Source organism: Bos mutus, chromosome 25 (assembly GCF_027580195.1).
Source record: "Bos mutus isolate GX-2022 chromosome 25, NWIPB_WYAK_1.1, whole genome shotgun sequence".
In the NCBI taxonomy this organism is placed as follows: domain Eukaryota; kingdom Metazoa; phylum Chordata; class Mammalia; order Artiodactyla; family Bovidae; genus Bos; species Bos mutus.
Window position 1 is genome coordinate 22,060,074 of NC_091641.1, and position 23,175 is coordinate 22,083,248.

A 23,175-nucleotide genomic window follows, 5' to 3' on the forward strand; every position below is an offset into this window, starting at 1 on the left:
TTGCCTTCTCCATTGTGTGAAAGTGAAAAGTGAAAGTGAAGTCGCTCAGTCGCGTCCGACTTGTAGTGACCCCATGGACTGCAGCCTACCAGGCTCCTCCATCCACGGGATTTTCTAGGCAAGAGTAGTGGAGTGGCTTGCCATTGCCTTCTCCGCATTCACATTGTAGATCTATATATTCATTACAATAGCGATCAAGTAGTTTTCCCTAACAAAACTGGTATAGCACAATAATTTTCCAACAGATGGAAGTCGAGCATCTTGAGGAAGGGGAGCATTTTTCTAGTATCCATAAAATCACCCTACAGGAATTCCCTGGCAGTCCCAGTTAGGACTTGGTGCTTTCACTGCCATGGCCTGGGTTCAATCCCTGGTTGGGGAACTAAGATCCCACAAGCTGCACAGGGTGGCCAAAAAAAAAACAAACAAAAAAACTCCCCAAACCAAAAAACCTACCCTATGGGTTTGCATTAGCAGTGGGTGGTATCCCAACCAATTTGCCCTGTAACTCATGCAGGAGAAGAGGTGGGTGGAGTACCCTTCACCAAAGCCCCCAGAACCTTCTGACAGCAATCATTCAGCCCTTTCTTTCTCTGCCTCTGCTGGCCAGCTCTGGCTTTCCTCCAGAAAATGGAGGGCTTACTCCAGAACAGCTGACTTCTCCCTTCTGACTCTGCCCTTCACTCTCAACTCTTTCTCCTACGGCCGCACAGTGGCCAAACCCGCAAGGGCAAACACAAATGCCAACCCAATCTGTGCAAAACAAAATAAAGAGTAAACAGGACAGGGGGCTCTTTTCCTTGGGGTGTAGTAATGCATATTACCAAACACGTGAGTAACTATAGGACATCAGGAAAGAGCAAAGAGAGACACAGATAAGAAGGTCTACGTGCCTCATGAAATGTTCCTGGAGCTGCAGCTGTATATATATAAACACATACACATGGACCCGGCTTCACCCTCCAGTCTTAGCTCGTCAGCCGCGCCAGACTCGCTGGGTCACTTTCTCTTCCTCGAACGTGCCAGCTCCTGTCCGCCCTTTGGCTTTTGCACCTGCTGCTCCCTTTGCTTAGAACATCCTTCCTTTAACTCTTCCCATACCTGGCTCCTCATCTCTCCAACCTCAGCTGAGCTTCTTCAGAGACACTGGCCCCCAATACTCTATTTCTTACCATTACCTCAAACTGTAATTCTCCTGTTTACTTATTCACTTGTTTATTGTTTTTCCTGGCTAGAATGTAAGCTCTAGGAAGGCAGGGACCATGTCTGTTTTATTCACTGCTGCATTCCCAGGGCCTGGCAGACAGCACAGACTCTATAAATGTCTGCTGAAGTGGCTGGCTGGGATGGTGTCAGGAGATAATCTTGACTCCATTTTATAAAGAATGGAAGTTATTTGAAAATTATTTGTGGCACATCCAGAAGACTGGGGTTTGAACAGTGGATTGGAAACCACTAAGCTAGTTGATCTCAATTCTTTCAGCTTTGGCCCTCTCTGGTCTTGAAAGGCAAGGCAGAACTGCTCTCAACACATTAAATGTAAAAGAAGGGAAAGGGCCTACTCTCTCCCCACCCACCCCACCCAACTCCACACCCAGTGGTTAGTTTGTCCACCCTGCCTTGAAATTTCCAACGACTTTTCCTTCTCCTATGAGATGGTAACTTCTGGGGGAGGGGGGGTCAAAACCCCCTAAATGAAAATAGCTGACTCTCATTAATGCTCCCTGAATGGAAGAGTCTGGGGCTGCTTGGAACGAAGAAGGAGAGTAAGAGAAAGACTTTGGAAGATGTTACAGAAGAAAATCTTGATTGATTTAACTACACAGATACTAAAAACCAGCAAGTCCCCAGACCCAGTAGTCAATGGGCACTGTGTGGCACCTGTTCTCCCTGCTGCCCCAAATCTATGGTAGCCATCTCTGAAAAAAGGTTTTAAGTCAACTCATATACCAAAGAGCTAATAGCCTTAAGAAAATAAAAATTTTTACAGGGAATTCCCTGAAGGTTCAATGGGTAGGACTCTATGCTTCCACTGCAAAGGGCATGAGTTTGATCCCTGATTGGGGGACTAAGATCCCACATTCCACAAGGCCAAAATATATATGTGTGCTGTGCTTAGTCCTCAGTTGTGTCCGACTCTTTGAGACCCCATGGACTGCAGCCCTTCAGGCTCCTCTTTTGTGGGGATTCTCCAGGCAAGAATACTAGAGTGGGTTTCCATGCCCTCCTCCAGGGGTTCTTCCCAACCCAGGTATCAAACCCACATCTCCTGCATTGCCAGGCAGATTCTTTACTGTGTGAGCCACCAGGGAAGCCCATGAATACTGGGAGTGGGTAGCCCATCCCTTCTCCAGGGGATCATCCCAACCCAGGAATTAAACAGGGGGCTCCTGCATTGCAGGCAGATTCTTTACCAGCTAAGATACAAGGGAAGCCCATATATAGATATATGGGCTTCCCTTGTATACATATATATACATACACATATCTCATTATTAACAAATCAACAAGAAACCAATCATCTCAAATGAAAAAGAGAAAGTACACAGAGAACATAAAGAGAACACAGATAGTAAAGATTTTTTAAGAGCCTCAGATACAGATATTCAATGCCGAGTACCAGCTCCTCACGCCCACGTGGTCGTTCCCCACTGCACTCAATGGGCATTGTGTGTGCGTGTTAGTCGCTCAGTTGTGTCTGACTCTTTGCAACCCCAAGGACTATAGCCTGCCAGGCTTCTCTGTCCATGGGATTCTCCAGGCAAGATTACTGGAGTGGGTTGCCCTTCCCTTCTCCAGAGGATATTCCAGACCTAGGGATTGAACCCTGGTCTTTTGCATTGCAGGCAGATTCCTTACCATTTGAGCTACAGGGAAGTCTCAATGGGCATCATAGATGTTGGCATTTGATTTTGGACAAAGTCATTTCATGTTTGTTTTGTTTACCTCCCCTCCATGCCAGTGATTCTGAGCCCCGCAAGAAGCAGGCTAATGTACAGTCCACTGGAGAACAGATGAGAAGACCTAAGTTTTGGCCCTGCTATTTACTGGCTACTTAACTGCAGACAAGCCCCTTCACTTCTTAGAACCACATATCCATAAAATAAGCCCCTAAATGCTGCCCGGTCTGTGTCAAAGAGATGTGTTGATTCTTTCATCCAAGCAACTACTGAGCCAGGCCCTGTGCTAAGCACTGGCACTGAAGAGATGCAGGAAACCCAATTCTAGTTCTCAGTGAAATAAAATCACAGATATAAAAGCGAACCCAAATACAAGGAGCATTACAGTCACACAGCAGGTAGCTGACAAACATTTGCATGATATGTAACTCAGACATTTTAGACCCTGAGAGGTTGACATGACAGAGCCGCAGTCTTGATTTAGCTTCTAAACTCAGTGAGAGGGAGATGAAAACACGACCCACATAGGAGGGAAGTGCCACACTGCCCCAATCCTGGCGGTTTGGACACTGTCCCTTCCAGAAAGCCACAGGTGCCTGAGAACAAACGGGGAAGCTGAGATCCACTGGGAGCCAGTGAGCAATAGGTCCCACTAAGAGTTGAATCCCCTCAACCGTTCTCTGCTCCTGGACTTCTGGGAGCTCCCACCAGCCAAGCCAAAGACCCAAGATGAAGCTGCCATTCTCCTCTTGCCACCAGAGAATCCAATCCTGGCATCTCTGCCAGAGGCATAAGGGAAAAGCTGTTAACGCCTGTAGGGTTGTAGCTGTCAGAGATTTCAAAAAGGTGAAAAAAAAAAAGGGGGGTGAAAGTGTTGCCCAGTCTTGTCTGACTCTTTGCGACCCCATGGACTGCAGTCCGCCAGGCTTGTCTGTCCATGGAATTCTCCAGGCAAGGATACTGGAGTGGGTAGCCATTCCCTTCTCCAGGGGATTTTCCTGACCCAGGGACTGAACCTGGGTTTCCTGCATTGCAGGCAGATTCTTTACCATCTGAGCCACCAGGGAAGCCCAAATCACTCTGGAAAACTCACACCAGCACTGAATTCCCCTGGAGCTCATTTCCGTCCCTCCACTCCCTCTTAGAAGTGAAAACAGTAAAAACAAAAATAGGAAGAGTCAGTTAAAATCACCCCTAATCCCATCATCTAGAGACAACTGGCTCTGGACCTGATGCTACATATCCCTTCAGACTCTTTCTTGGACAAATCTTTACAGAAAATGGCTAAGATGCCATTTCTCTCTCTCTTTATGTGCCAGTGAAATTACAGGCATCACCTCATTTAACCCTCACACAACCACACACTACCGCCCTAGCATGCAGGTTCTATGGGTATTCTGATTTGAGACGATGAAGAAACTGAGGTCAGGGAGGTAAACCTTCTTGCCCACGGTCACGGGGCTGGTACTCGGGGGAGGCACACCTGGAACCCAGGTCTGTTCTGATTCCAGAGGGGAGGCTCCCACCTGCACCCCAGGTTCCCACCAGCTCCACCTGAGCCACAGCCACAGTACCTGTCAGGGCTGAGGTTCTGGCCAGTGTCAAAGGCTCGTGCCACCAGAATCATGCACTGTCTGTCCCCAGCTTCGGCTGCCTTCAGTAAGTAATCAAATCCTTTGGTTTTGCTCTCTTCTGTCTCCTGTTAATACAAACCAAAGAGGGGGAGAGAAAAAAATGAGCTGTGAGGGGCTGCCAGAATCTCATACGTCAATCTTTTCCCTGTTTCTTGAATTGAGAGCTTCAGGTTAGGGCTGCTGTAGAACTGTACATTGTGAGAAAGAGAACAGAGCTTACCCTGCTGCAAAGAGATCCCTGGGTTCCCATCAGGCAGGGAGAAAAGGAAGCTTAGTCCACTCCCACCTCTATCTGATGTGATTCTGCCAGAGACCACATCATCTATCCACTTCCAACAGGGGCTCCCGGCTTCCAATTCTTTTAAATTTTTTAGCAACTTTATCGAGATATAATTCATATAACTCATTCACTTAAAGTGTACAACTCAGTAGTGTTTAGTATATTTACAGATTGTGCAACCATCACCATAATCAATTTCAGAATATTTTCATTAAGTCAAAAAGAAATCAAAACACCATACTCCCCCCCCAAAAAAAACAAAAAAAACACCATACCCTTTAACTATTACCTCCCAATTGCTCCCCATCCACCCCCACCCAGCCAGCCCTGGACAACCACTAATCTACATTCTGTTTCTAGAGATTTCCCTATTCTGCACATTTTATATAAATGCAATCATATAAGTAGTCTTTTGTGCCTGGCTTTTTCCACTTGGCATAAGGTTTTCAAAGTTCATTTCATACAGCTTCTATCAGTGTTTCATTCTTACTTATGGCAAAAAACATTCCATTGTATGAAGATACCACAATTTATCTGTTCATAAGTCATCATGTGATGGACATTTGGGTTGCTTTCATTTTATAGCTATTCTCTATGAATACCTGTGTACAAACTTTTGTGTGGGTGTATGCATCTATTCTGGGGGGTTATATACCCAGGAGTGGGCTTCCTGGTGGCTCAGTTGATAAAGAATCTGCCTGCAATGTGGGATATCTGGGTTCAATCCCTGGGTTGGGAAGATCCCCTGGAGGAGGGTACGGCAACCCATTCCAGTATTCTTGCCTGGAGAATCTCCGTGGACAGAGGAGTCTGGCAGGGTACAGTCCATGGGGTCGCAAAGAGTCGACATGACTGAGGGACTAAGCACACATACCAAGGAGTGGGGAAGCCCAGGTGGCACAGAAGTAAAGAATCTGCCTGCCAATGTAGGAGGCACAAGAGATGCAGGTTTGATTCCTAGATCGGGAAGATCCCCCAGGATAGGAAATGGCATCTGACTCCAGTATTCTTGCCTTGAAAATTCCATGAACAGAGAAGCCTGGCAGGCTCCAGACCAGAGGGTTGCAAAGAGTTGGACACAACTGAGCAAGTGAGCATGCACACACAAACCTAGAACTTCTGGGTCACATCCAACTCTATGTCTAGCCTTTTGAGGAGCTGACTGTTTCCCACAGTGGCTACACCAGTGTATATTCCCATCTGTTTTTATTATGCTTCTCCAAGATCTATCCAGAGAGAGATTTTAAGCTCAAGTCGGTCATATTACTCTATCAAAGCTGCTCTAGGACTTCTTATCTCACTTGGAGACAAATACAAAGCTCTCATATCAGTCTATGAGGCCCTTCTCAACCTTCAGGCTTCAAGAAGCATGCCAGGGACTACAGTTGTCCCCCATATCCATTCAGTTCAGTTCAGTTCAGTTCAGTTGCTCAGTCGTGTCCGACTCTTTGCGACCCCATGAATCGCAGCACGCCAGGCCTCCCTGTCCATCACCATCTCCCGGAGTTCACTCAAACACACGTCCATCGAGTCCGTGATGCCATCCAGCCATCTCATCCTCTGTCATCCCCTTTTCCTCCTGCCCTCAATCCATATCCATTATCCCCGGCCATATTTTTGCTGGCACGTGGCTGACCAGCTAAAAACTACATTTCCCAGCCTCCCTTGCGCCTGGAATCAGTCTCTTAATAACAAGAGGCCTACCCATAGGGACTTCCCTGGCAGTCTGGTGGTTAAGACTCTGTGCTTTCACTGCAGGGGGGACAGGTTCAGTCAGAGAGTCAGTCAGTTCAGTTGCTCAATCGTGTCCCCACAGACTTCAGCATGTCAGGCTTTCCTGTCCATCACCAGCTCCCGGAGCTTGCTCAAACTCATGTCCATAGAGTCAGTGATGCCAGGATGTTCAGTTAGGGAACTAACATCCAAGAAAGGACGCCTATCCAGTTACTCATTCCCTGTCATATTATCCCATCTCTCACTTAAGAACAATGCTTGGCACAGGAAGTACTCAATAAAGGTCAGTTATTTTTACTTCTGTTGGAAATATTTTCATTTGTTAATTATTACCTGTATTTACATTCTTTTCCATCTGAAAGGTTTGCTGTTGTCAATAGTAACCTAGGACACTGCCCAGAGTGTAGGAGCACTCAAAAATATCTGCTGGATGGGTGGGCTGTGGGGAAAGTGGGAAATGGGCGAGCAGCTTTTCAGGGCACTTGCCCATGTTTTTTTGGCTGCCAGAGCTGGTCCTAGAGAGAAAGGCCTTTGAGATGCCTTCAGATAAGAAAACTAAAATAGCTTCTACATCCCTTTACAAAGGGGCTTGGGTGTGACTGGTGTAAATAGCCTGAGATCATAAGAAGAGTTACCAGGGAGTCTCAGAGAGAAGGTCTCCCCAGTCCTGGCCCCTCACCACTCATTCTGGGCCTCGGCATCCCTTTATTTAGGCCTCAGACACTTCTACGTGTCCTCTCTGCGCCAGATGCTGGGAGAACAGGCCGAATGTGGCAGGAATACTGGAGCTGGCTCTACAAGCTCGTGAAAAATGATGTGAAAGCAAACCAGTCATAAAACACAGCTGCTGCTGCTGCTGCTAAGTCACTTCAGTCGTGTCCGACTCTGTGCGACCCCAAAGATGGCAGCCCACCAGGCTCCACCGCCCCTGGGATTCTCCAGGCAAGAACACTGGAGTGGGTTGCCATTTTCTTCTCCAATGCATGAAACTGAAAAGTGAAAGTGAAGTCGCTCAGTCATGCCCAACTCTTAGCGACCCCATGGACTGCAGCTTACCAGGCTCCTCCCTCCATGGGATTTTCCAGGCAAGAGTACTGGAGTGGGTTCATAAAACATAGACTTTATTAAAAATTAAATTATGTTAACTTACAGTTAAATGAAAAGTAACAAACACCCAAAGCTCATCACTTCCTAATTATTTTACTCTGCTTTACTGTTATCTATGCTCTTGAGGTTATTAATATCCACTGCAGGGCTTCTCAAACTCAGCACTAATGACATTTTAGACAGGATAATTCCGTTGTGTGGGGACTGGCCTGTGTGCTATCGATATTTGGCAGCATCCCTGGTCTCTGTCCACTAGAAGCCAGCTGAACTCCCAGAGCTGTGACAACCAAAGGTATCTCCTGACACTGCTAAGCATTCCATGGAAAAGCAGGAAGCAAAGATGCCTGCTTGAGAGCCACTGGCCTATGGAATCTGCTTAGTGGAAATGCTATATAATGGGAATGCCATGCATTCCTTCCAACTCCGTGCTCAGTGATGTCATGTTACTACCTGGACATTGGCCACAGTGGGAGCATTTACACCAAGAGATGGCAAAAATATTAAGAGTGCAGATTCATTTAAAAGTATGCCGTGTCTGTAGCCATTACATTGTGATAAGCGCAAGAAACTGGAGTCTCTTCGGTATTTAAAACTATCACCTGATTCAGCAAAGGAGTCTTGCTCATGTCAGCAGCAAATAAATGAAGCTCCAACTCTGACAAAGAGCTTGCTTGTTGCACTTCCATTTTACTCACTAAAGTAAGTGAAATTATCAACCAGTATCCAGGTTACAACTTTACTCCTTCATCAACCACAACCCGAGGGAGGCTACAGATATAAGCACCACAAAAATTAGCGAAAGAATTCTATGAGGATAAATTGACCATATGGAATTCACAACAGAATATTTTTATTATTGTTTGTAAACTGTATGCTCCACTTTCTTTTATCACTAAACGTCTAATAAGCTTACATACATATATGAACAAACATTCCCTCCCTACCTGCAAGAACCAGTCATTAAGCATTTGCCAGCATACCACTGGCTAAATGAGATATATTCAATCCAGCCCTCAGGGAGCATGGAGACTAGAGAATGAGGGACAATTCATCTACCTGTCAAAACCCGCTCCCCCCAACCAAACTTGCTCTTTCACCATCTAAAACAGGAAATAAAAATGGGTGTAGGGGCTTCCTTGGTGATCCAGTAGTTAAGAATCTGCCTTGCAATGCAAGCGACACTCGTTCGATCTCTGGTCAAGGAAGACTCCATATGCTGCAGAGCAACTAAGGCTGAAGCCCACAACTACTGAGCCCACGTGCCGTAAGTATTGCAGCCCGCACGCCCTAGAGCCTGTGCTCCACAACGAGAGAAGCCACCACAACGAGAAGCCTGCACGCCCCAAAGAAGAGTAGCCCCCGCTCACCGCAGGTAGAGAAAGCCCGCGTGCAGCAATGAAGACCCCCCAGAGCCAAAAAATAAAACAAAGAAATAAATAAATGTATCTTTTAAAAAGGCTTTGGGTTATCCCTGTGCACGCATGCTCAGTTGCTCAGTCGTGGCCAACTCTTTGCAACTCTCTGGACTGTAGCATGCAGGGTCTTACCAAATAGACAGATTTAATTAGTTAAGATGACGTCATACTGGAGTAGGGTGGGCCCTAAACTCCACAGGACTATCATCTTCATAAGAGACACAGAGACAGACACACAGACAGAAGGCCATGTGAAGATGGAAACAGACTGGAGTGATGCGCCCACAGACCAAGGAACACCCCAGATTGCCTCTACTCACCAGAAGCTAGAAACTCATGGGTGTGTCGACACCTGATTTTGGACTTTGGCATCTAGAACCGTGAGAGAATGAATTTCTGTTGTTTTAGGCCACCCAGTCGGTGGTAATCCCTCATGGCAGTTCTAGAAAATGAATACTCTCTTGGAATTACATGTGAGGATAAGAAGATGGAGGAAAAGGTAGGAGGGGCTTTTTTACTGCAAACTTTTCTATATTAAAAAAAAAAGCTTTTTAGCCACAGGGCTGTCGGGTGTCTTCCCATACCCTCTTCCAGTCTGAGACCCACAGAGAGGGCCTGGTACCCTGTGCCCATGACACGTCCAGCCTCATCCAGCCACAAGCCTGGCCTACATGACAGAGAGGATGGGGACAGACAGCTCGGAGCACACGTGCACCAAGGGCCTCTCACCTTCTCCAAGGACAGATCACACTCCCTAGGCCTGGTCAGTCCTGTCCACGGTGCCCACAGAGCAGGGGGGCGAAGAGGGAGAAGACACCCTCACGGATTCCTATCACACCTGTCCTGTCTGGGCCCCCTCTCCGGCCTCGTCTTCTCACCTCCTCCTCACACCCCATGCTCCAGCTACACTGATGGCCTCCTGTCCTTCAAACCCCACCTGGCTGTCTCCCCAGGCCCTAGACCCACGCTGTTCCCTCTGCGCACACTGCTCCTCCCACTCTGTGCCTGGCTGACTCCACCGGGTCTTCAGGTCTACCTTCGGGATCACTTCTTTCATTCGCTCCACAAATGAATGCTGAATATGGAGTCTGTGCCAGGTCTGTTCTAGCCACCAGGGAATGACAATCAGGAAACCCCAGCTAAGGCCCTTCCCTCATTTGTTTGCAGCAGCATCTTCTGCTTCTCCCATCGCACCCTGTTGTAATTGCCTGGGAACATGACTGTCATCTTTACTCAGTCCCCAAGGCCAGAGACCAATTCTATTGGTGTCAGTTAACTTGGAAGTGCCCGGCCCCAAAGTGATGCTCAGGAAATTTCCTGGGCATAAACCCAGGGAGGGAAGGGTGATGGGTTGACTGAGCTCCTCTGTCCATGGGATTCTCCAGGGAAGAATACTGGAGTGGGTTGCCATTTCCTTCTCCAGTGGATCTTCCTGACCCGGGCATGGAACCTGGATCTCCTGCACTGCAGGCAGATTCTTTACCATCTGAGCCACTAGGGAAGCTCACAAACCCAGAGAAGGAAGGGTGATGGGTTGACTGAGCCCCCATCCACTCACCTTCAGAGAGACATCCGCCAGGATGTGGTGGGGCAGCTGCGAGTACATGAGTCCCAGGCCCACGATGGCCTCCAGCTCGCCCAGGTCAGCTGCGTGCTCCAGGTGGAAGACCGCCGACTCCTGGTCCCACTCCTCGTCCTTCTCGCAGAAGCGGCCAGCCTCGTGGTAGCGCACCATGGCCAGATGGACCTGCCACACAGATGGCGGGTGGGCCTGGCTGCCTGCAGGTCGCAGCCACAGCCCAGGGCCCCCCTGCCAGCTGGGGAAGCTCCGGGTTAGTGCAAAGAAGGCATCACCATACCTTCCCCAAAATGGACTTCCCGATTTTCTTCTCGAGGTCCAGAGCGTTGAGCCTCTGCACTTCCAGGGCCACGGCCGAAGGTCTCGGCAGGTGGAGGCGGGAGGAGTTGAAGAGATTCCACTTCTCCACACAGACCTGGGGAGGACCGGGCACTTACAGGCCAGAGAAGCGAGGGGCTGGGGATGGATGCACCCTCCCAGCTATGAAAGCTGGCCTGGCAAGTTAGGGGGCATGGACCCGTGTGGTGTCAAGTTTTCTTGGACAAACGAGGCCTACTTCCACTCTCCCGAATGATGCCGGTTTGTGGGCACTGAGGCAAAGCTGAAGCAATAGGACGCAGAGGCTAGCACCACACACTGAGCAGTTTGGAGAAGGGTCCCCTCACTTAACCATCTGAGTCGGTCGTGTAGGTTCGACCCTGCTCCCCACACAAGGTTCCAGAAGAGCCTGACTACAGAGCCGGCAGCAAATCCACTGTGGTTTCTCTGCACAAGCCCAGGATGCTCCTGCTGTTGGGCTGAGAAAACATGCCATGTCTCCCAGCTAAAGACACCCTTGTCCCAAGTTCTCACAGGACAGAGCCAGGCTGCCTGCTGTGTGCATACATGAGTGTGTGTGCATGCATGTGCTAAATATTATACAGTGCCCAGGGCAGCCCCCACAACAAACAATGACCTAGCCCAGAGTATCAGTGGTGCTGTGGCTGAACAACCACTGACTCCACACCATGCTGTGGCCTTGACCTGATTGACAGACACCTCGTGGTATTGCATGGTAAGTAAATGCCACGTGATAAATAATCTGTGTTCTGGAAGCAGCAAGAGTCAAGCCTGCCCTGGTTATCAGGGAAGGCCCCTGGGGGAGGTGCCATGGGGGTCCAGCTTGGGAGAGCAGACAGGCTTTGAGGAGATATAACCATGGAGGAGGAAGGACCTTGCAGCCTTAGTAAAGGCTGGAGGGCCAGAGGTTCAAAGTGTGGCTCAGAGTCAGCTAGAGAAGAGGGTTCCCAAAGCTGGTCTTTCCCACATTTGCCTGATGATAATCACCTGAGCTGCTGCTTAGAACTATTAGCCAGGTAACCTGGGGAGAGTTGCTTAAGACCCTCATTTTCTCATATGTCAAAAGGGGATGAATAGGGTTAGCCTGTCTCACTGGGTGGCTGCAAGAAATGTTCATAAATTAATGAACACTGGAAGGAGCTGAGGGGCGTGGCCTCCAGGACGGGCCATCCTAATCTCCTTTAATCCTCCCTGCTGATCCCTCAGCACCCCACCCAGGGCAGGAGCTTGAAAAGTATTTGCCGAAGGGATTGGCTCCTTTGCAAAATTTTCTTTTAGGAGATGTATGAATTGCCCGGGCAGGCAGAAATGATGTGACATGAAGGGGGAGAAACAGAAAGAGAGCCTGGAAAAGATAAGCAGCAGCCATGACGAGGATTCCTGGGTGTGCATTACCCGTCCGGAGCTGCCCAGGCTGTCTTCATCCGACTCGTACCTCCGGTTACCGTTTGAGTGGCCCTGATGGAGGCAGAGATTAGAGTGATCCAAAGAGCGGCCCTTCCTTCCCACAGCCGCCTCCTGGGGAACTGGCCCAGCCTTCCCAGGGGCCCTCCTCAAGGAACTGGCTCGGCTCCCCCTCAAGGAAGCTGGCACATTTGCCAAGCAGAGAGGATGCTGGGAGACAGGCGGGACTAATGTGCTGGTCTCACATGTGCACAGATAGAATGGATTCAAAGGCATAGGATCCTGGTAGGTAGGCACTGAGAAAACTGAGCCAAGTGCTTCTTCCCTTAGCCAAAGCTCCCATCACTGGTCTATATTCACAGCATCAAAGCTGAGACCAGAGGCTCCCAGAAGGCTGCCTTGAAGGCATGCTCCATTCTGGCACTGGGGAAAACTTAAGCAGCTGATACCACCTAAAATTGCCCTCACCTGAATGCTGCTGGGAAGACAACTTAGGGCATTCTCCATCCTCCAGAGCCCTCCCGAGGGACTGTGGGAATCCTGTGCCTTTGAGCTGGGCCCGCCCACCTATACCAGCACCATTCTGGCCCACTGCCCAGCATCCCCTCTGCTTAGCAACCAGAGTCCCAGCTTCACTGTGCGATGTGTCCGCCATTTTCAACCTTGTGTCTAATCCCCCATGCTTGTCCCCTTACTAAACTTACTAGTCCCCATTACCTGTTTTATCTTCCACCCTGCATTTATCTGAAATGATTTATATATTAATTTGCCTTATGCTCTTAAGATGCACTCACATTCCCCACTAGTTCTCTATCCTTCTGGACAGCTAGGCAACAGGGGACTCTGTTCTCATTTCCTGGGGATTCCTTACATGTTCTCTGGGCTCTGGGTCATCCAGGTCACCCCGCTTCTCACTGGGGTATCCACTGTCCCCACCGTTCTCAGAGTCCTGTGGAGAGAAGACGGTCCTATGGTCTCAGAGGTCCTCTGAATATCTGGTGTTGATACCTGGAATCTCATCCATTTGCTCTCTCTCCTTTGCCCCATCTCCTCACTTAACACTCTCTTCCTCCTACTCGTGTTGGCTGGGTAAAAGGGAACAGTAAGAAATAGTGGTGAAGAACGTGGGCTTTAGACGCAGACTGCCTAGGCTCAAATCCAGGCTTTGTAACCTGCCAGTTGTGACCCTGGACAGTTGTTCAGCCTCTCTTGAGCTTGGTTTCCTGAGCTGTGGGGATTCATTATAGCACCTATATCAAGGGGCTCTGAGGATGAAATGAGGTGTCACACTCAGAGTGTGGATCACAGTAAGTGCTATTATTAAGTGACTCACCCATTTCACAGGCAGAAAAACAAAGGCTGGTTTAAAGGATAAGATCCAAGGATAAATCCAAAGAATGCTCAAACTACCGCACCACTGTTCTCATCTCACACGCTAATAAAGTAATGCTTAAAATTCTCCAAGACAGGCTTCAGCAATATGTGAACCGTGAACTTCCAGATGTTCAAGCTGGTTTTAGAAAAGGCAGAGGAACCAGAGATCAAATTGCCAACATCCGCTGGATCATGGAAAAAGCAAGAGAGTTCCAGAAAAACATCTATTTCTGCTTTATTGACTATGCCAAAGCCTTTGACTGTGTGGATCACAATAAATTGTGGAAAATTCTGAAAGAAATGGGAATACCAGACCACCTGACCTCTTGAGAAACCTGTATGCAGGTCAGGAAGCAACAGTTAGAACTGGACATGGAACAACAGACTGGATCCAAATAGGAAAAGGAGTACGTCAAGGCTGTATACTGTCACCCTGCTTATTTAACTTATATGCAGAGTACATCATGAGAAATGCTGGGCTTGAGGAAGCACAAGCTGAAATCAAAATTGCTGGGAGAAATATCAACAACCTCAGATATGCAGATGACACCACCCTTATGGCAGAAAGTAAAGAAGAACTAAAGAGCTTCTTGATAAAAGTGAAAGAGCAGAGTGAAAAAGTTGGCTAAAAGCTCAACATTCAGAAAATGAAGATCATGGCATCTGGTTCCATCACTTCATGGCAAATAGATGGGGAAACAGTGGCTGACTTTATTTTGGGGGGCTCCAAAATCACTACAGATGGTGATTGCAGCCATGAAATTAAAAGACGCTTACTCCTTGGAAGGAAAGTTATGACCAACCTAGATAGCATATTCAAAAGCAGAGACATTACTTTGCCAACAAAGGTCTGTCTAGTCAAGGCTATGTTTTTCCCAGTGGTCATGTATGGATGTGAGAGTTGGGCTATAAAGAAAGCTGAGCGCCGAAGAATTGATGCTTTTGAACTGTGGTGTTGGAGAAGACTCTTGAGAGTCCCTTAGACTGCAAGGAGATCCAACCAGTCCATCCTAAAGGAGATCAGTCCTGGGTGTTCATTGGAAGGACTGATGTTGAAGCTGAAACTCCAATACTTTCGCCACCTGATGCGAAGAGCTGACTCATCTGAAAAGACCCTGATGCTGGGAAAGATTGAGGGCAGGAGAAGTGGGTGACAGAGGATGAGATGGTTGGATGGCATCACTGACTCAATGGACATGGGTTTGGGTGGATTCCGGGAGTTGGTAATGGACAGGGAGGCCTGGCGTGCTGGGGTTCATGGGGTCACAAGAGTCGGACTTAGCGACTGAACTGAGCTGAACTGAAAGCCCTCTGCCAAAACTGCACAGGTCAGTTCGGCATATTTTTTATTCTTCTAGATCTGAATTCTGCTGTAAAAGGAATCTGGTATAATTTAGAATTTCTAAAACTTCAGTCATCTGTCTATCACTGTTGAGTTGTGGTCATATCTGCATGTCACCTGCATCACTGTTGAGCTAAAACGTTTATTTTTTTCCTTATAAATTCCACTTAGAGACATTTCAAATGTACCAATAAGAATAGACAATTCTAAAATGAACTCTTGTGCCCCTGTTGCTAAGTTCCAACAGCTCTTAACACTAAGCCTTAGTTACTTTAGATCTTTTATTTCTAAAAGGAATTGAAACATTTCTGTTAAAATGAAGACTTCTTATGAGTCTCTTCCTGACTCCATTCTCTTCTTTCTTGAAATAAAACTCCTCTCACGAGTTCATACTTCTCTTTTATCATTTTTCCATAAATAAACCATTTTATTTTACTTAATATATTTTTAAAAGCAGCTTGGTATCACTACCATGAATGTAAAACTTGGATCAGTCTCCTAGACAGATGGGAGCCATGGGACACACACAATGGAATCCTTGGCCTCTGGTCTGGCCAGGAATCTACTCCACCCCAAGGAGCTGTGTTACCCTAAAAAGGCCTCTGCCCTGGTTTCTAGACGCACCTCAGGCTTCCCACTGCCCTCCCCCAGGCCTTGCTTTCTGTGAGTCAAATAGCTATTCTATGTTTTTAAACTATTTTAATTTTTAAAATTGAGATGTAACTTATAGACAGCTAAAGTGAAGTGTTCAGTGTGCTGAATGAAAGGCTATTTTTGAAATCAGATCACAGGCTATACTCAAAAGCTCCAGGCAGCTCCCTCCTTGCACCTACTCTCTGCAAGACCTTGGCTACGCGTCCCATCCTTGGTAACCACCCCCAAGCCAGGCAACAGAGTGCCTCACTCAAACCCCAGCTCTGCACTTGCCAGCTCTGGGACCCTGGGCAAGGCAGCCAACCTCTCCGAAACACAGTGTTCTCATCTGAGAAATGGTGGAGAATAACATGAGAGACAGCAGTACGCAGAGGGTTCAAGGCCAGATGGCCTGGGTTTGAATGCTGGCTCCATCACTGATTGACCAGGAGCAAGGAGCTTACCTTTCTATGCCCCGGTTTCCCCATCACTAAATCAGGGATAATGAGAGCACTGCCCAAGCAGAGCTGGGGACAAGCAAGTCGCTGAGGCAACAGGTGGGAGGGAGACTTTTCACCTTGCTAATCTTCTGAACCTTTTCCTTTTCAACCTACTCTGAATTTCTAAAATTCATCCTGATTCTAGAAAGAAAAGTGAAAGTCGCTCAGTCGTGTCTGACTCTTTGTGACCCCATAGACTATACAGTCCCTGGAATTCTCTAGGCCAGAATACTGGAGTGGGTAGCTGTTCCCTTCTCCAGGGGATCTTCCCAACCCAGGGATCACATCCAGGTCCCCCATATTGCAGGTGGATTCTTTACCATCTGATCCACAAGGGAAGCCCTAATCCTAATTCTAGAGTAAAAAAACATAAAAGCTATTCTGAAAGGAGTAGAAACTATTATCTACCTCGCAAGTTATGTGAGAATTAAATAAGAATTATCTACCAGACTCTTAAAACTGTCTGCCCATAGTGACAATTCCATATGTGCAGCTCTTCCTACTTTTTTCTGTCATTCAGGAACTCTGCAAAGCAGTCAGGAGTGAAGCTGAACCTTCGGAGCTGAGAGGGCAGCTTAAGGTGCTATTGGCCTGTGCAAGTGTGACACTTCTGCAAAGTCTGTTTAAAAAATTCTGATGAACTTTTTTCACATAACTTTTTTTTTTCTTATGTCACATAACAACAGGCATATGTGAATCTACTCTTTCAACTGTAAATTCTATGAACCTCCAAATGCAGAATAAGTATTTCTGATGAAAATAAAGGGTTTAGATTGAGATATGCTGCTGCTGCTAAGTCGCTTCAGTCGTGTCCGACTCTGTGAGACCCCATAGACGGCAGCCCATCAGGCTCCCCCGTCCCTGGGACTCTCCAGGCAAGAACACTGGAGTGGGTTGCCATTTCCTTCTCCAATGTAGGAAAGTGAAAGTGAAAGTGAAGTCGCTCAGTTGTGTCCGATCTTAGTGACCCCATGGACTGCAGCCTACCAGGCTCCTCCATCCATGGGATTTTCCAGGCAAGAGTACTGGAGTGGGCTGCTACTGCCTTCTCCATGAGATATGCTAGTAAGTGTAAATTATTCACTGGATTTCAAAGCCTTAAAAAAAACACACACACTTTTATTTTGGCCCCACCATACAGCACATGGGGTCTTAGGTTCTCAACCAGGGATGGAACCTGTGTCCCCTACGGTAGGGGTGTGGAGTCTTAACCACTGGACTGCCAGGGAAGCCCCTCTAATGAATTTTTAATTTGACGCTATAACATATGTTCCTCTGAATGCAAATATGTCATCTGCAGTGTCTTACAGCTGAATCACGAAGAGGCTGTAGGAAACCTGTTCTGCTCATCCGACCTGGCAGCATCACAGCTGCGTGTGCTGCGCGTTACACACTGGACACCCTTCTGCCCCTTCTGCCCCAAGACACACACACACGGCAAATCAAACCCAGGCCCGAGCCCAGCACGCACCAGAAGGTCACACTGTGGCTGATTTGGATTCTCTGCTCTAACCACCTCCGGAAACTGAAATGGACCCTGCTCTTCCCAGAAGCTTCTGCCTGTGCCCTCCTGCCAGTGCCCCGAGCAGACCTGGGCTGCCACCTCTGAATCTGCCGACTCACCCTCAGTTCCCAGAGGAGGGCGTCCACTCCTACCCACCCCAACTCTACCCCCTCCACTCACCCGGTGGTTGTCCAGAGGGTCCTGGTCTCGAGGTGCCATGTTATCAAGGTCGCTGAACACAGGCCAATCTGGGCAGGGAGAAAACAGAGCAAGGCAGCAGTTCCACGGCTGGAACAGGTCACAAGGTCCATCTAAGCTGCCATCAAACCTCTCTTATTTTAAATTTATATTTATTTTTAGGGCCACACCACATGGCTTGCAAGATCTTAGTTCCCCGACCAGAGATGAAACCCAGGCCCTTGGCAGTGAAAGCGCAGAATCCTGCAGAAAGCACCACTGAAGGCACCACTGGGCCACTAGGGAGTTTCCAAACCTTTTTTATTTGACATTTATAAAGTACAAAAACGGGAGAAGAATGTTGTTGGCACCTGAGAGGCCACAGTTCTTCTTTGAGAATTCACCCAAACTCTCTACTTGCCAGCTGCCTGTACTTGTCCTGATGAGCAACTAGCTTAGCTGCTGCGCTGCCTTGGGGTTTCCATAAGGTAAATAGTGATACGATTGTGTAACGTACTGGTCAGCATCATGTGCTTGACCTAAGGTCAGCCGTCAATGAGGTGCAGTTGTGAATGAAAAAAGAGGCATTTGTCCATTTGGGGTACAAATGGGAGGTAGCTACAAATGGGAGAAGTCTTAGATGGTTTAAAACCCAACAATTTCCTGGCAGATTCTAGTCTTTATCTCCTGTCCCAAACGCCCACTAACCAAATCTGGCTTGTCTGCTGTTTTTATGCCTTTTTTAAATAATCTTTTTTTTTTTAATATGTATTTATTTGTGTTTGGCTGTGCTGGGTCTGTGGCCGTGTGCGGGGTCTTTCTCTAGTTGCTACAAGCGGGGGCTACTCTCTTTGTAGAGGGAGGGCTTCTCCCTGCAGTGGTTTCTCTTGCTATGGAGCATGACCTGTAGGGCAATCAGGCTTCAGTAGTTGTGGTGTGGGGCTCAGCAGTGGCGGCTAGCAGGCCCCCAGCGCGCAGGCTCAGTACTTGTGGTGCACAGGCTCAGCTGCCCCAGGGCATGTGGGATCTTCCTGAACAGGGATCAAACCGGCTTCCCCTGCATTGCAAGGTGGGCTCTCAACCACGGGACCACCAGGGAAGCCCTCTTAGATAGTTTTTCAGAAAGTTTTTCATATTTTTAAATGGTTGAAAAAAAATCAAACCTACTTTGTAACATGTGAAAATTACATGAAATTTAAAATTCAGCAACCATACAGTTTTTTTGGAACACAGCCCCACTGATCTGTTTTAAATATTGTCAATGGTCGTGTTTATGTTGCCCACAAAGAATAAAATATTTACTCTCTGGCCTTTTAAGAAGAAGTTTGTCAACTCCTGCTCCAGACTATTCCCAAGGCCTTTTGGTGGTGATCTACAGGCTTCTTTAAAAGATCGTCCTCTCCTGCTCCCCTGGGGCTTCTTTCAGCTGAATAACTGACCACAGAGTCCTGCCAGTTCTTCAGCTCAGAACCATGGAGTCAGTCTTGCCTCTCCTTTTTCCTGCAGTTCCCACATTCATATGATAAGTCTGTCCATAACATGAGTAAACTCTGTCACTTCAGCTTCAGAAATAATGATTGCTGTTTTTCTTGTGACCTAATCACATGATACTAATTGGTTTCTGAATTCTGAACAACCTTCAGATTCCTGCAAAATGCCCTCTTTGGCTGTGACAGACTTTCTTTTAAGATACTAGTCTTTATTTGCTAATACCTTATTTAGAATTTTTGCCTTGTATATTTATAAGTGAGGTTGGGATAAAAGTTTTCTTTTTTGGTGTTTTGTCAAATTTTGGTGTAAAACGTTTTGCAAATGTCAATCACTCTGAAAAATGTTACCTTGTTTTCTACAATACAGGTGGTTTTTACGGCATTTGGATGACTGGATCTTGAAAGTTTATTAAAAGAACTTATCTATAAAGCCATCTGGGCCATCAGTCTCTTTGGTTGGCATGTCCGATTTTCTAACAGAAGTGAAAGCCAGTTTAGCCCTCTTCTACCTGGTGCTTGCCCCCTCCAATCACAATAACCAGGGGCCAAACCATCACTCACGGAGGTGCTCCAGCTTCTGGCTATGTGGTGTGGCTGAAGACGGAGAGGAAGGGAGAGAGTCAAAGGTCACGTCGCTCATGTTGTCATCTCCGGAGTTCTCTGAGAGGCGAAGCAGCAGTGGGGGCCTGCTCCCTGAGAGGGTCCTCACCCGGGGGCTCCCGCACTTTTCCTCTGTCCCCCTTAAGATGGTCTTGGCTGACTGCTGGAGAATTAACAGTGACATGCACATCACACAGGCAACTTTTGGGAACAAGGGATTCTTCCTGGTGCCTGTTGGTCCCTCAAAACCTGAGGCCCTTTCAGCCACAGAGGCCTTAGGGACTGGCAGAAAATCTAAAAATAATCAGTGGGGGATTAACCCAAAGGCCTCTAACAAGGGGCATCTGGAACAGGAGCTCAGAGTGCCAGCACTCCCAAAGCGATGGCTACCATTCATGGCCCTGAGCTGGGGGATGGCCTGTAGAATCCCAAGCTGGTCTTTGCCAACATGGTCTTATAGCTGGTCCACGTACTGGGGGTGGTAATGGGGGTACAACAGGGACACAGAGGTGCTCAGTGAGCCAAGTTCAAGCCTCATTTGTCAACACATCAGACAAACCACATACCACACACCCCACTCACTTATCTGTACACGCCTGGTCCCCTCACTGTGGGCAAAAATGGGCCCAAGTCAAGCAGACCCCAATTCCTCTATTAGTGGGGATACTCAGGAGGGCTGTGTACACTGGTTCAAAAGGGGTAAGGGACACAGATGGGACTAAGATTCTTCCAGCCACAATACTCTTCAATTAAGCATCGCAGGGCCTGGGCCACCAGCACACAGGAAGAACAGTTTTCTGGTCCTGCAGCAGAAGGGCCCTGCCAGTCCGCACGTGCTCATACTGGGTACCTACCAGCAGCTTGGTGTTCTGATTCACTGCATCCCTCTCTCTCGGGGACAGGTCAAAGGGAGTGAGGCCCATGCTCTTGCAAATCCGGTTGCAGGCATGTGAGTGGAAGAAGAGAGCCATCCCGCGGACACCTGAAGAGAGTTGGGGGTCTGGAGCATTGCTTTGCTTTGGGATGGGGGCACGGCAGCGCTGAGCACCCTAAAGATGGCATGGGCCAGACATCCCAGGCTCCCATCTCCACAGTCTAGGGCAGGCCCATATCCACCTTGGGCTGCTTGCCTGGGTGAACAAAAAGCCTGGAGATTTTGCAGGGAAGCGTGGTCTCCGGGGCCATGCTGGCTTTCCCAGCCTACCTAGGTTTCCATCTCCAAAGTCAGTGCCCCTCTCAGTGTGGATCTGTGGGTCGGTGTAGAGGTCACCCACGCCCTGGATGTCCACCACAATCAGCTGGTGGCCGGAACGCTCAAACGTGAAGTGGCTGAAGGCCTGTGGGGCAAGAAGAAGGAAAAGATGACCACAGAGACCAGGCTGTGGGCTGCGTGGACACCAGCAGGCACTGCTCTGACGGGCTGCAGTACTCCAGCTCTGCTCACATTGGGGGTCTTTCTCTGCAGGGAGAAGCGTACAGAGGCAAGGACAGAAAAAGAAGCCCTATTTTAATTTGGAGTGGCCCAAGGTCTGCTGAGATGGGACACGGAGCTCTGCAGGGGCCTCACCTGTGGCGTCAGGCGCACGTTGTCATCACGGACGAAGCCTGAGTTGGAGTTGTACTTGATGTACTTGCCCTCGATGTAGTGTTCCAGGTGGAACAGCGGCCGGCCTGGTCTCTCCTTCAGCTCTATGACGCACATCTGCATGATGTCCACCTGGCGGGAGGGCGGGAGGAGTCAGGGGAAGGGCAGGGCCCAGGCAGCACCCTCCTGATAAGGCTGGAGCAGAAAGGCTGAAACTGTTGATTGTCCCCAGAATCCATCCCCCTTTTTCTTTAGACTGAAAACCCCTGCTATGGCCTGAATGGATCCCTCCAAATTTCATCTCAAGGCTTGAAATCTCAAGGCTCACAGGTGATGGTATTAAGGAGGTGGGGCCTTTGGGAGGTGATAAGGTCAGGAGAGAAAGCTCTTGTGAATGGGATTAGTGCCCTGAAAAAAAGAGAACTCAGAGAGCTCCCTCACTCCATACACACTCTGAGGACACAGCAAGAAGGTGCCAGCATGAACCTATAAACCCATTCTCCTGTATTTTGTTACAGCAGCCCAAATGGACTAAGATAACCTGAGTTGTAACATGATGCACAGCCATCCAGCAGCGATGACATGGCTTGGCTTCCCTTGCAGCTAGATGTGGCCATGTGACTAAGCCCAGCCAATAGGAAGCAAGCAGCAGGGATGATGCAACTCCAGCCTGCCCTCTCCTTCTCTGGCCTTCCTGAGGCTGTAAGGTAGACATCTGCCAGTGAGCCAGAACTGACCATGCAGTCCAGGGCAACTCCTGGCAGATGGCAAACAACAAGACAGAAGGAACCAGGCCTCTGGATGACAAGGAGGTGAAGCAGCAGCCCACCCTGAGCCCCATCTAAGACAGGCTTATTCGATGAGATGGAAGGAAACCATTTTGAGTTAGCACACAGCTGTGAGTCTGCCTGCTAAACAACTTAACCTGCACCTTGTGCTAATACAGAGAACTTGGGCAAGTTATTTCCCCAGTTTGTGCCTCAGTTTCCTCACCCATGGAATGGGTATAAGGGTGAAATCTGTTGGTGCAGGAAGCAAGTCTGCCAGAGTCTGCTGATGTCATTATTATCAGCAGACACAATTCTCGAGTGATACACGCCAAACCGTAACAGTGGTTCTTTCCCTACAAAGGGGAATCACAGGGAATTCAGACATTCCCTGCTAAATTTTGCACCAAGCGTATGTTTAATTTTGTACTCAGAAGAAACTGTGTAAGTACTGTGTATGTTTGTAACATAGGATAGGGAAGACCTGGGACTCTAACTTTGACCTGTTACACAAGGTCACACCCATGGTACCCTGGCCCCATCGAAGCCACCCACAACAGGGGCCAGGTCTGGGTTTCCCAAGGAAATGACCACCCAGGAAACTTTGGCTGAGTTAAGGAAGACAACAGCTGCAGAGGCCAAAGGGGTCCAGAGCCGGGAGCTGAGAACCTCCCCAAATGTGGCTTCAGTTCTGAGAACCAGCCAGAGGGGAAGGAGCAGCTGGTTCCCAGTGGATTCCTGTCCCCAAAACTGGCTCTATCCCTACAAGGAAGCATGCGGCAGGGCCACTGGCTTGGCCAGGAGGCAACTG

The 23,175-nt window shown here is 48.3% G+C and overlaps 1 protein-coding gene across 6 annotated transcripts in view; it reads right to left on the reverse strand.

Moving 5' to 3' along the window:
• The window catches only part of EEF2K (eukaryotic elongation factor 2 kinase), a 71,797-nt gene that overhangs the window by 5,071 nt on the left and 43,551 nt on the right, over positions 1-23,175 (reverse strand). For 4 of the 6 annotated variants that reach the window (XM_070362657.1, XM_070362661.1, XM_070362659.1 and 1 more), the window contains 10 exons: positions 21,580-21,729; positions 21,217-21,349; positions 20,867-20,994; positions 19,974-20,175; positions 17,926-17,993; positions 13,264-13,341; positions 12,384-12,446; positions 10,930-11,064; positions 10,629-10,817; positions 4,475-4,599 (listed from right to left, as the gene is read on the reverse strand). In XM_070362657.1, coding sequence (XP_070218758.1) covers positions 4,475-4,599; positions 10,629-10,817; positions 10,930-11,064; positions 12,384-12,446; positions 13,264-13,341; positions 17,926-17,993; positions 19,974-20,175; positions 20,867-20,994; positions 21,217-21,349; positions 21,580-21,729 — 1,271 coding nt within the window. Of the gene's footprint in view, positions 1-4,474; positions 4,600-9,367; positions 9,443-10,628; positions 10,818-10,929; positions 11,065-12,383; positions 12,447-13,263; positions 13,342-17,925; positions 17,994-19,973; positions 20,176-20,866; positions 20,995-21,216; positions 21,350-21,579; positions 21,730-23,175 lie in introns of those variants that run through there. The other 2 variants (XM_070362660.1, XM_070362662.1) reach the window with 2 other exon arrangements.